The sequence below is a fragment of the Motacilla alba genome, chromosome 20, assembly GCF_015832195.1.
Source record: "Motacilla alba alba isolate MOTALB_02 chromosome 20, Motacilla_alba_V1.0_pri, whole genome shotgun sequence".
NCBI lineage: Eukaryota > Metazoa > Chordata > Aves > Passeriformes > Motacillidae > Motacilla > Motacilla alba.
In genome coordinates, this window is record NC_052035.1 from 587,425 (window position 1) to 599,875 (window position 12,451).

Consider the following 12,451-nt stretch of genomic DNA (forward strand, 5'->3'; position numbering starts at 1 on the left):
AAGCACAGGAGAAGCAAGTGAGATAATATTGTTTTCCTTTTTCTCTGAGGCTTCTCAGCTTCCCAGGAGAAGAATCCTGAGCAAAGGGATTTTTCCAGAAAATATGACGGTGACATGGGCTCACCTGTACAGGGCTGCCCACAGCAACTTGGGTGTGCTGAGAGCAGTGGCGCCCAGCAGGGCTGGCCCGGGAACGACAGGCTGCAGAGACTTCTCTTCAGTGTCCGCCAGCGTGGAGCTGCGCAACTGGAGTGAACCACGTGGTCAGCTCAGTGATTGCTTGCACTGGTGTGCTGGGAATGGGGGCCTGGGGCACTGAGACGTGGAGGCTTCCCCAAGATCTGTCGGCATAAAGCTGCACGAGCAGGGGACCGTGTGAGCAGCTCAGCAGCTGGTTGCGCTGGTGTGCCAAGGGTCCGGGATGCCAAGCCAAGGGGGGAGAGGAGTGACAGAACCGAGCCAGTGGCACAGGGGTCCCTGGACCATAAGCAGATTGTTTATTTGCTTTTGTTTTTCAAGAAGAAGGTAAAGCTTCTTCTTTCTTTCTCCCCTTTTCCTTCCTTCCTTCCTTCCGCCACTTCTGCCACTTCCGCCACTTCCTTCCTTCCCTCTCGCTCTCTCTTCCTCTCGCCCTCTCTCTCTCTCTCCCCCTCCTCTGGCTAATTGGGAAGGTAGGCCCTGTTGAGAGGACCTATAGTTGATTGTCAGGATGGGATTGGGAGCCAATAGGGAATCCCCAATGGGAGAAGGAAGAAGTGAAGAGATACCAACAGATATACCCTCAGATGGCCCACTGAGAAAGAAACTAGCCTAGTGGAATTATGACCCTAGCTCCAGAGATAAGGACAAGCACATGGAGGTTTAGTTCCATGTTCCAGCGCTGTAATTTTTCCTCATCCATGTGAGAAATGACACTCACTTCTAAAATGTCAAAGGTTTATTAAACCTTAACTAAAAATACAAAAAAGGACTGAATAAGGAAAAATTGCAGTGCTGGGAGTCTCCATAACTAGCAGTCACATGCTTTATTTTTACAAAATGGATGCTCTGCATTTTATACTCTTAGCCCTTCCCAGTGTTGTCAGTCAATTCTTTCTCTGCCATCAGTTGGTGGAGATTACTTTCTTACATTTTGATTGGAGGCCAGGTGTTCTCATGTTGCACCTCCTGGTAACAAGCTGGCCCTCCCAAATGCCCTCACTACCCAAGGCTATCACAAGGGTGAGGGGAAGGAAGACTATGGGAGGACATATTACAGTAAAATCACTATATATTTACAAAACTTTTCTTAACATACACATAATATCCATGTCTTAATTGTGAGTGCTAACCATCACATTATTCAGTTACAACATTCTGTCTTCTGTATTTTTGTTAAGGTTTACTAAATCTTTGATATTTTAAAAGTAAGCATTGTTTCTCACATCAGGATCCATGTGGTTGCTAGAAATGGGGATCTTCCATTTTGCTCCATGAGCAGTCCTGCTGCAGCTTGGTTTAAAGAGAGAACACTGAGTGGACAGGGAAGAAAGATACAGTAATCTTAGCTTTTTTATACATAAATAAAGGGTACATGACAATTGTAAGGTACATGAGCCTTGTGATAATGCATAGATGGGAAAAATGTGTATTTTATGATTGGCTTAATATTATCATAAATATTAAAATTATTATTATATGTGTTATGTTAGAAAGTTATGCTGTATTAATTTTCTTAAGTGTTAAATATAGTTTTGGGTTATAAAATAATGTTAAAATAGAAACTATGCTATGTAAGATACTTTTTTAAAAGAGAGGAATGAGGTATTAGCACTGAGATAGCAGCCACAGGACACATATATCTTTCAGAGAAAAAGAATTTATTGCTCCATTATCAGAAGAAACAAACTTCTTCCTGCCTCGCTCAGCCCTGAAGACACCATCAGGATTAAGAGGAAGAAGTTGACACTGACCAGACAGAATCCTTTGTTTGAATGGAATTTATGCATCATGTATGAGGTGTATAAATATGCAACAGGCTATTGCTTTTAAGGGTTAATCCTCTGTTAACCTGTGTCCTTTTTCAGGCTTATTTTGCCCAGAAAAAGGTACCTGGATTGCCTGTAACACTTTGTTTTTATTGTCTCATATTGTCCTAACCCTAATTGTCCAAATTTTTATTACTGTAATATTATTACTCTCTTTATAACCATTTTATTACTATTAAACTTTTAGAATCTTAAAAACAAGTGATTGGTACTTTTCACAAGGATATCAGGAAAATGAATCTACAAACATCAGAGGTTTATGTCCAAAAAGGAGACAGAGGAGTCCTTTTAACTTTATTCAAATAAAGGGAGAGGCCATGGGGCATTTCCCTGGGGTCTCTCAAATTTTTGGAGGATGCAGCCTCCTTTTTATCCTAATTTTCTGGCTGCATTTCCCTTCTCTCTTTCCCCGTTGGCTGAGGTACTTGAGAGGTACAGATTTCCCAAAATGCTTAATATCCCCTTCTAATGCAACCCCTCCACCATCGTTTTTCTTTTTCCTTGTGTTATGAATGAGTGTCAAAATTCATATTTATTAGAGTAGAAGAATAGATTCAGAATAGTATAAAATAAGGTAGAAGGAGAGTTACGTTTGGACATGTTCTCAGGGAAATACACTAGAAAAGTCAGTCTGCAGCAAAGCACCAACGCCTACCACACCAATAGACTCTATTTACATGTAAAACACAACAGAGACAGTCAGTTTCACAATTGCAGCCACACAGGGAATGATGTCATCAGCAGCACACCTGGATCCCCTGACTGAAAGGGGGGGAACACACTGCTTAGAATTTTAAAACAGTTCTGGGAAACCTCTCGGTTTGCAAAAGAGATTTCCAGTAAGAACTGAGTATCGGATGATAAGGATATCTCTCTCGGGATGTGACTGTGTACTGTTAAGATTAATCCTGTCTAGCACAAGACCAGAAGTCGATGAATTATTCCCGAAGACATCGAGGACAGGACCACCTTCCATCAGATACCATTCTACTGGACCGGAGAAACCTTTGGAACTTGTTTGGTTATGAAAAGAACAATGGACTTCCTAGCCCGCGGCAAGAAAAATGGGATAAAAAGACCTACATGGAGAAAGCTGGTGTGCTCGCTGCACTCCGAAGCTGCCAGTGCTTGGAGTTACTCAGGGCGTCACCCAGAGTCTATTCCCGGGCTAGACTCTGTCCGATCCGTGGCTTACCGAAATTTTGTCAATTTGCGCGAAATAAATGTTGTACTTTGTTTTTATATCATAATTTGGCTCTGGCAAATTATTGATAAAATCAAATTGGCAATCGCACCCATAACACTTGTGTGTCTGTTCTGTCTCTCTAAATCCAGAGATGTAGCAGAGTCTTGGGTGAGTAATAGTCTATGTCAATTAGTGGAATTCCTATGTTATTTATGGTTCTCCCCATCGCTTCTTTCACCTCTCTGTATCTAGCTTTATCTACCATCAGGCACACAGTTTGTTCTTAATTCATTCCTTTCATGGAGAATTCACACAGGGTGAACTGCACAGAGCTGGGAGGCAGCAGAGCCTCAGCTGGCAGCCCTGAGGCCACTCTCAGTGGTTTTGAAGTCACACACAGTGAGCACACAGGGAAAGGTGGCTCTCCATGGACGGCCATAGGTGAACTTCAACTTCTCTTGCTCCGCCACTGTCAAGCAAAATGTACGAGATTGGAAGGAGTTTTTTCTCCTCCAATCTAGCAGGTAAGGGGCTGAGAGGAAGATGGGCACAGCAAGCAGACTGTGATTTGGGGAACGGGTGTCCATGAGCCAGCTTTGCACTTTCACCTCTGCACATGTGGCTGTTGGCTCTGAGTCCCTCTTGTGTAACAAATTGTTGGAGGTTAGGATTGCTCCTTTTGTTTCTCTCAAGGAATTTTTTCCCATATGTTGCTAGGAGACAAAACTGACTGGTACTTAAGAGAGAAAAAAGAAGTTGCCACGGTTCAGGGGAAGGGTAGGGCTGGCTACTCTCTTAGCTGAGGGGTTTTTCTTGGGGGGGCAGAGATACCAGGAGATTTGGGCAGGGTGAAGAGGCTGGGCATAGCTCCTGGCTCTCTCGCTCTCTCGGCGTCACAGGGGAGACAGGCTGTGGTTGCTGTGGGGAGAATTCACCACCACTGTGAGGCTCCGTCTCCTGCTGTCTTCTACCACTAGTGAAGCTCTGCTTGTGGGAGTGGCTGTTGCACTGGGACCTTGTTAACACTCTACCTCACTAAAAAAGGACCTTCACCATCTGCTTTGGTGCCTCAGGGGAAGCCCTGGGACCCCAAGCCCCTTCCCTCTCCGAGGGAGGGTCTCCCAGCCGTGTTAGGGAGCTGGGCTGCTTTCTGCCACTGTAGCAGGATGCCCCACAGCCCCTGCTAAGGCTATGGAATTTCTACTACATCTCATTTATTACAACAGGATCTGCTCGCCTCTGCCGTTCCAGCTGTTTCCAAGGCTCCTGCTGCAGTCCATTTCACCAGGCGGAGGGGCAGCGGGACCGGCCGTCCCTGAGGGTTCCAAAGGAAGCCCCTTCTCCATGCCTTCCGCCAGCCCGCCCGCCATTGCCGTGTGCGGAGGCGGCCGAGCTCGCGCCACAGCGCCCCCTGCAGCCCCGGGGGAATCATCGCCCCCGCCCTGCCCGGCCGGGAGCCAGCAGCGCCCCTGCTGGCTGTGCCCGGAACTGCACCGCAGGGGAAGGCGCCTGCAGCCGGGAGAAGGCCGGCCCTGGGTCTCTGCGTCTGCTCGGCGTTGCTGCGGGCTTGGTGTTTGTTTGTCTTGTTATACACACACACGCTCGTAAGGAGCTGCTGTTCCTCTTCTCATATCTTTGCCTGAAAGCCCTGTAATTTCAAAGTTATAAGAATTCGGAGGGAAGGGCGTCATATTCTCCATTTCAAGGGAGGTTCCTACCTTCCTTGGCAGATACCTGCCTTTTGAACCAAGACACAAATGCCCTTTCCACTCAGTCCTCTCCATCTGTGCTGCATTCTATCACCCCCAGCAGCCTGACTAACCCAGATCTCTCTCTTTTTTTTTTTTTTTTTTTTTTTTTTTTTTTTAATTAGGGAGACCAAAGATTCGTGGTATTGTGAAGGGATGTGTCCTGCAAGGCCCTGCTCTCCCCTTGGGGGCAGAACAAAAAGGAAAAGATTTACATTAAAAGCACGGAGCAAATCTTTGTTATGAAACTCACATCGCTTGCTGTCAGTAGCCTCCATGAAGAGAATGTGCAGACTAGTTTACACAGTGATATATGGTATTCCTTCAATGGATGGCAATACAAGAGCTTAAAAATCACTTTGCAGGCTCCTGTTTCTTTAGGTTAACATCTCAGTGCTGAACATTAAACAAGAAGCAGTGCAGGCAATTGCTGAAGAAAGGACCTGGAAATGTGGCCCCTGTGGAACAGCCCATAAGGAATCTGTGAGACCGGGCTGACTTTACCAGCAGTGCACTTGCTGGACTGCTTGCAGAAAGCAGAGAACACTGCAGAGAGGTGAACACAGTGTGCCCCCAGGGGTGATACAGGCAGGCAGATGGTGCCACTCCACGGATGCAGCAGGGAGTGAGGTAAACAGGCCCATTTGCCAGGGGCTCTCAGGACACCAGGCCCTCGCATCATCCCTTAAGAGTGCTGGGCTGTGGAGCAAGGCAGTGCTCACTGCAGAGTGCCCTGTGCTGCCTTCTCCACTGGCTGTGTTTCACAGAATCAGAAAGTACTTGGATATCACTGTCATATTTTTCTCCTGAGAAGCTGAGAAGCCTATGAAAATAAATGTAAACAATAACTATCTGATGGCTGTGGACTGTGGTCTGGAGATAGTTTACCAACAGGTACATCTTTGATCGGTGTCATGTGAATTGTTTTTTCTTAATGACCAATCACAGCCAGCTGTGTCGAGGCTCTGAGCAGTCACGAGTTTTCGTTATTCATTCTTCTTTGTTCCTTTCTAGCTTTCTGATGTATCCTTTCTCTCTATAGTTTAGTATAGTATTTATAACATCATATAATATAATATAATATAATATAATATAATATAATATAATATAATATAATATAATATAATATAATATAATATAATATAATATAATATAATATAGTATAATACCATAATAAATCAGCCTTCTGAAACATGGAGTCAAGATTCTTATCTCTTCCCTCATCCTGGGGACCCACAAACACCACCACAGTTGGAATTTTTAAAGGCCATCTATTCCAAGCCCCCTGCAATAAACAGGGACACCTTCCACTAGACAAGATTGCTCCAAACCCTGTCCAGTTTGGTCTTGATCATTTCCACAGATGTGCTACCACAGCTTCTCTGGGAAAATTGTTTTAATACCCTCACAGTAAAGAAACACTAAAGAAATACTTAAGAAATCTATTCTAACCCTGCCCTTTGGCAGTGGGAAGCCATTCCACCTTGTCCTGTCCCTCCATCCCTTGTCCCAAAGTCCCTCCTCAGCTTTCCTGCAGTCCCTTTAGGCACTGGAATGGGCTCCAAGGTCTCCCTGGAACCTCCTCTCCTCCAGGTGAATACCCCCAGTTCTCCCAGTGTGGCTCCAGAGCAGAGGGATTCCAGCCCTGGGACCATCTCCATGGCGACTTCTGGACTTGCTCCAACAGCTCCACATCCTTCTGATGTTGGGTCCCCAGGGCTGGAAGCAGCTCTGCAGGAGGGGTCTCACCTGAGTGGGCAGAGGGGCAGAATCCCCCCTGCACATGCTGCCCACACTGTTTGAACCCAGGTAAACTACATCGCTACAGCTAAGTACTATCAGCACTCGCAGACTAGGCAATACTATGGGCCAGGGGAGCAGCAAATTGTTATAGGTAATTATCCAAATTACGACAAATTAAATAATTTGCAAGAGCCAAAGTATGGGGCAACAAAAATATAATTTACTTCACGTATCGGATCATCAAATTTGCCAGCCACAAATCAAAGGAACAGAGCCGAGCCCGGGACTCGACTCTGGGCGAACGCAGGTCTGACCCCCTGACGCATCAGAACTGGTGAGTTAGAGTGAGTCGTGGTTTTATACTCTTTTTCTTGCCCGAAGCCACTTTTCCTTTGATCTTTTCTTTGTTGAGGAATATTCATATGGTCCTCCGTCCTATGTGGCGAGCAGACAGTGCAGAATCTGGAGTCACTCGAATATTCATGCGGTTCCCTTGTCCTCCTTCTGGTGGTCCTAGACTTCTGTCTCTTGCTTGGACAATGCTGCCTTGGAATACACATTACACATCCGGGAACACATACATGTACAATGAAGTTTACGGGAACTCTCACATGTTAGTGAATTTACGGGAACCGGCATTCACACAAGGCAGATTACGAGAACTACACTGTCTTGTCTTGGGTTATCTAGGATCGCTATGGGCCGGTGATGGCTCGGATGTTACGAGTTTCACTTAGAATTTCTATAGAAGTTCCCCTTTACTTGCAAATTAAAGTTTCTATTCAGTGGACACCTGTGGAAGCTACATTCTGATGAAGAAACCGATGTCCCAATTTCTGTGTAGGATTTTTAGGATTCCAGATGCCTGTTGTATTAAATCCTGGAGCATCATTTTAGCCCATATATGTGTTTTATATATATATATATTTCCCTAGTGTAATATTTTATTTGAGCATGAATTTTAATATATCTATAACAAAATGAACGCGGGATGGGAATAAAGATCGCGGGAAGAGCGAGACACGGCCTGGGGACGCAGAGCTGGTGCTGTCACTGTTCCTTCCCAGCCACAGCCAGGCTGAGCTGCGGCTGCCGGGGCGCAGCAGCAGCGGGGCCTGAAGGCAGGAAAAGGCCGGGCCGGACACCAGCAGACCCCGCGGTGGCAGTGGAAGAGGAGCCGGAGGCTAGTGGAACGGCACCGGCGGCTCCCGGTCGCTGCCCACGGCGCTCGAGCTGGAGCGGCCCGGCAAAAGCTCCTCCTACCCGAGGGCCCGGGGGCGCTCAGTCCCGGTGCGCCGCACAGGCCCTCCCCAGGCCTGGGTGCAGCGCCCGGGGAACGGTGACATGGCGGAGCCTCCGGGATCCGCGGGCAGCGCGGGGTACGGGCGGAGCCGGCGTGTGCGGCCCCTTTAAGAGTGAGAACGCCGCGGCGGCGCCGGGCACGGCGGCGGCCGCTCTACGCATGCGCACAGCCTGTCCCTGCGACTTATTCGGTGTCACCGGCACAGGAGTAGCGTGCAGGGGTGGGGAACTGCATTGTAGTGGGCTCGCGCATGCGCAGGCCACGGCCCCGCCGTGAGCTTTGTGGTGCTGCCGGAAGCGGGTGCGGGCCGAGCGCAGCGAGCGGCGCTCTCGGTCCCGTGTGGCCGCGGCCCCGTGGCGCTGGCGGCCCGAGCGAGTGGTGCGCCCCGACATGTCCGCCGGGCTCTCGGCGCAGGTAAGACGGCCAGGCTTCCCACAACGACGCTGTCGGGCTCGGCCCGCTTCGCCGCCCGCGGGGCCTGTGGCGCGGGCGCCGCCCGGAGCCTCTACCGCGCTGACCTCTGCGCTGCCGCGGCGGGGCCCGAGCGGGGCGGGCGCTGGGCGAGCCTGTCCCCGGGGCTCCCCCAGCGCCTCGCGCCTGATTGGTGCCGCGGAGCCACCGCAGGGCGGGCGGGAGCGAGTCTCGATGACCTCCCGCGGCCCAGGCCCCCTCTCGTCCCCTGCTCCGGCCCTGGGGTCGAACCGCGTTTCGTGTCCCTGGGAGGAGCGTGAGGTGGTACCCGCGCTCTCTCTCCCGTGTGGGTCCTGCGAGCGGGAGGTGGACCTGAGGGAGGAAAAAGTTTGTGTCGTTATTTCCCTGCAGAGTCCGACTAAAAGCCAGCTGGTGCTGAGCGTGCCCGGCTCAGGCCTCCCGGGGTCTGTCGGGATTCTGCTTTCCCTGTCTCATTTGGTCTCCGGGTCCTGTGGATAGTAGATCCTATTTATTTGGCAGACTCAGCAGCGAGGCTTCTCCCCGGAGTAAGAGGGCTGTGCCTGCAAGAGAGTCCTTCCTTAAACAGTTTAGAGACTTCACGAGAAACTGGGCCGATGAATAAGTGACAATGTAAAAGAAACTGTTGAGTAAAAATTTTTCTCAGTTGAGTGCACTGTTTTGTGGTCAAGTTCATTAAATAGTTTTTCACACAAATGAGGGGTTTGAGAACTTATAAATTCTCAGGTGACTTGCCTGGAAGATAATTTTCTCAAATCTACTGTTAAAAATGAGAGTGATAGTGAGAAGCAGAGTAGTACTGATGTCTGAGTAATGATACTTGAAAGCAGAATATTAGCCAAAACATACAAAACTGGTTTTGCTTTCCTATGGCTCTGCTTATCTTCACATGTAACAGTATGCAACTTGTAGGCAGTGGTCTTCTCTATAGCAAGTGCCCTGCCTCCTGCTTTGGCCAGGCTGTGTCCAGCAGTGTTCCCAGGAACTAGAAGCAATGGGGTCCATGAACTGGGAGTGCTGGAGATAGTGAGACCAGAATCCTGTGGTATCCTTTGAGACCTAGCTTTCCCTGTGGCACATTCGTGTATTAACTTCTTCTACAGTATTGCAATAAAATCTGAAAAATTTGTCTTCTCAAGGCATGGGCAGCTGTGATTCTCTTCTCTGACCCTTGGTAGTGCTGTGGCTGAATGGCTTGGGAAAGGATGACAGGAGTTTGTTTGTTTGTTTGACTCTTCTCTTCTTGCATTGAATATAAACTTTAAAAAATTCATAGTAACCCTGGCATGCATATTTTTTTTATTCTTTAATAAAATACTTAAAATGCCAACTTTCTGCTGGTCTTTATCTCCGATAGGTCTTCTATTTGGTTCTTGCAATTTTTATTTTTTGCCTGCTCTCTGCTTTGGCTGTTGTCCTTTACACACAGTGCATGCCTTAGGTGAAGCTAACCTGTTAGGTGGCTCCAGAGGTGAGCTACCAGGAGGGCTGTGCTTCCTCAGGCCTGGTAGGCTTAATACCAGAGATGCAGTTAGTCTCAGCTAGATCTAACTCGCCTTCTCCAACATGAACTTGGAGGGCAGTGGGACAAGTGGACATATAGCAGCTGTTCATAATCAGAATGTCACACAACTGAGAAAAATTGCTCATAAATGTCTGGTTTGTGCTTTGGGGGAAGGTGGGTTGTGGCAGGATGGCTTTCTGGCAAGAATTGTTTCCTTTGGAGAGCAGATGTTAGTACTGTTAGGTAGCAGAGGTCATGTTAAACGAGAGGGCTTTCTTTTATTCCAGGGAATACTTATAAAGCATATCTGATATCCCAGAACTTTGATGTAGGCGTTTTTTGTGGCTGCTTCTCTGGTTTAGGCTCAATTAGGCCTTCAGCCTTCCTTGAGCATATCTCTGCTGATGGTCTTTGCATCTCTTTTACCACTATCCATTGTGTCTGCTCTGCTTTTTAGGTTCTAGTTAAAGCCAAGAAGGATCCACTTTTGGGACAGCTTGTCTTTGTGCTTGAAGTTCTTTTGCATCGTAGGAAAATACTTCATTTTACATCTGAAGCTGCTGAACACAAAACAGCAAATGTTCATGTTTGCCCCCAGCACTTCCCTCCCTCAGTGCACATTTTCTGAGGAATTGCTCTGTACATGAGTATTGATTCCCTCACCTCCCCCCTGCACATGCTCCAAACACCTCAACTTCAGGCTTGGACCTTCTGCACATTTCTTCACAGTAACTGCAGAATGTAGCTCTGTTTAGTTCTTGCTGTCTAACTTTAGTGATCCAGGAGTTTAAATATTTTGGTTGCAGCTGTTCATATTAAGTCTTTGGAAACTGGAGATAGAACTTTATTGTTCGAGTTTTATGGACTCCTTATTCTTTTGTGCTCACTGGCTTCTGCAGTGTTCGAGAACTGAGGATCTTGGATCCTCAATGCTGAGACATCCAGTTTCTGTGGTTTATATAGTGATAACAACTGAAGTTCCTAAGATGAAACAGATTGGGAGGAAATACATTGAAATCCAGATTATTTACCACACTAGGGACTATTGTAATTAGTGCTCAGTTTCGTAATAAATTAATGTCTCATTGCTTTTGCTACTTTTCATGCTGGTGATTTCATTCCAGGTTTGTCTGTGAGAGTGTGAGGATGTTTTATTTAGTGCAGCCTCCAGGAACATACAGTGAACATATAGCATACAAGAGTGTGTAAAACTGCTTGGTGAACAACAGAGGTTTATTTATTATTCTTCTCACCCCTTCTCTTAATCAGCTTTCTGAGAGTCCTTAGTGATTTGAGCCCCAGTAAGACATATGTGTATGTGAAGTGTGAATATTCAGCTTCATGAAACTTGGGAGGTGTTAGCTGGGCAAGTGAGGGTGCTTCTGAAATACAGAAGTACTGCAAAAACAGAAGTCAAAATCAGGTGTGATGTGACAGTTGCTTTCTTGGTCTTCAGTTTGCTGTCAGTGTTTCAGTAGTTACTGATAAATATAGCATCTTGGAAAGGAGGGAGTCCTGCTGCTGCACGGCGTTAGGTGCTCTTTGTCTGAGGCAAGTTAGGAAGCTGTCTGTCAGTGTGTGGAATCTGTCAGGAACATTGTTTCAGATATCATTGTGTGGAGACTTTCCAGCCTTTTTAAATTCCTGTCCAGTTAGAAGAAGCTGCATACTAGATAGATTTAGAGATACTCCAATCCTAACAGATTGCAGCCATTTCCAATTCAAGTGGCAGTTGAACTGGAGTCTTAAATAAAAAGTGACTTCTAGACCTTCCAAATAAAAACTTTTAACTGCTAAATATAAGGGGGTGAATTGATCGATACACTGATAAATCTCCCTCATAAGGATTTTGCATCTGAATCAATTACTTCTTTCAGTATTCCCTGTGGATTGCTAAAATTAACAGGTTTCTCTTACAGCAAAATGAAAGGAAGTCTCAAATATTAACAAGATACAGGCTGATGATTAAATTTATGTATGAATGTCAGGCAGCAGGCTGGGAGCGTGTGATATGAGAAGTTTTGGTTTTCCTGTTGCTAAACCTCTTCAGCATGGCATATTGTATATATCCTATATCTGTTAAAAGTGCTACTCCTCAGAAGTGTGGAAGGGTCACCCAGAAAAGCTTTGCATCTTTTTTCATTGTGGCAGGGAGCTGCATGAGGGCGTGTGATTGTGTTCTCGTGTTCCCCTGCGTTAGTGCATAAGGTTTTCTAAACTGCAGCAGGATTCTTCTAGGTGAGAAAGCTCCCACATAGGCATTGCCTGCCATTTGCTTCTACACACCTGGGCACACTGCTCTGGGATGAGGGCGGCCACAGTGAGTGTGCTGTGCTTATCACACACTGATAAGCTCCTGCCATGAGCCTTCACTGCCAGCCGGAGGACGGGCATGGAAAGGACATGCTGTTTTATCAGTTCAAATCAACTTATTTAAACCAATGTTCCTCAAATACTGTTACATGCTTCTAATGAACTTGTGTCACAAGA

General features: G+C 46.9%; 1 protein-coding gene across 5 annotated transcripts in view; it reads left to right on the forward strand.

Moving 5' to 3' along the window:
* Positions 1–8,208: 8,208 nt before the first annotated feature.
* RALGAPB (Ral GTPase activating protein non-catalytic subunit beta) overlaps positions 8,209–12,451 on the forward strand; it is a 60,019-nt gene continuing 55,776 nt past the window's right edge. For 4 of the 5 annotated variants that reach the window (XM_038158647.1, XM_038158648.1, XM_038158649.1 and 1 more), the window contains exon 1: positions 8,284–8,421. Coding sequence is in view for 1 of the 5 variants with exons in the window: in XM_038158651.1 (XP_038014579.1) it covers positions 8,258–8,421 (164 nt within the window). In the remaining 4 variants the exon portion in view is untranslated. Of the gene's footprint in view, positions 8,422–12,451 lie in introns of all 5 variants that reach the window. The other variant, XM_038158651.1, reaches the window with a different exon arrangement.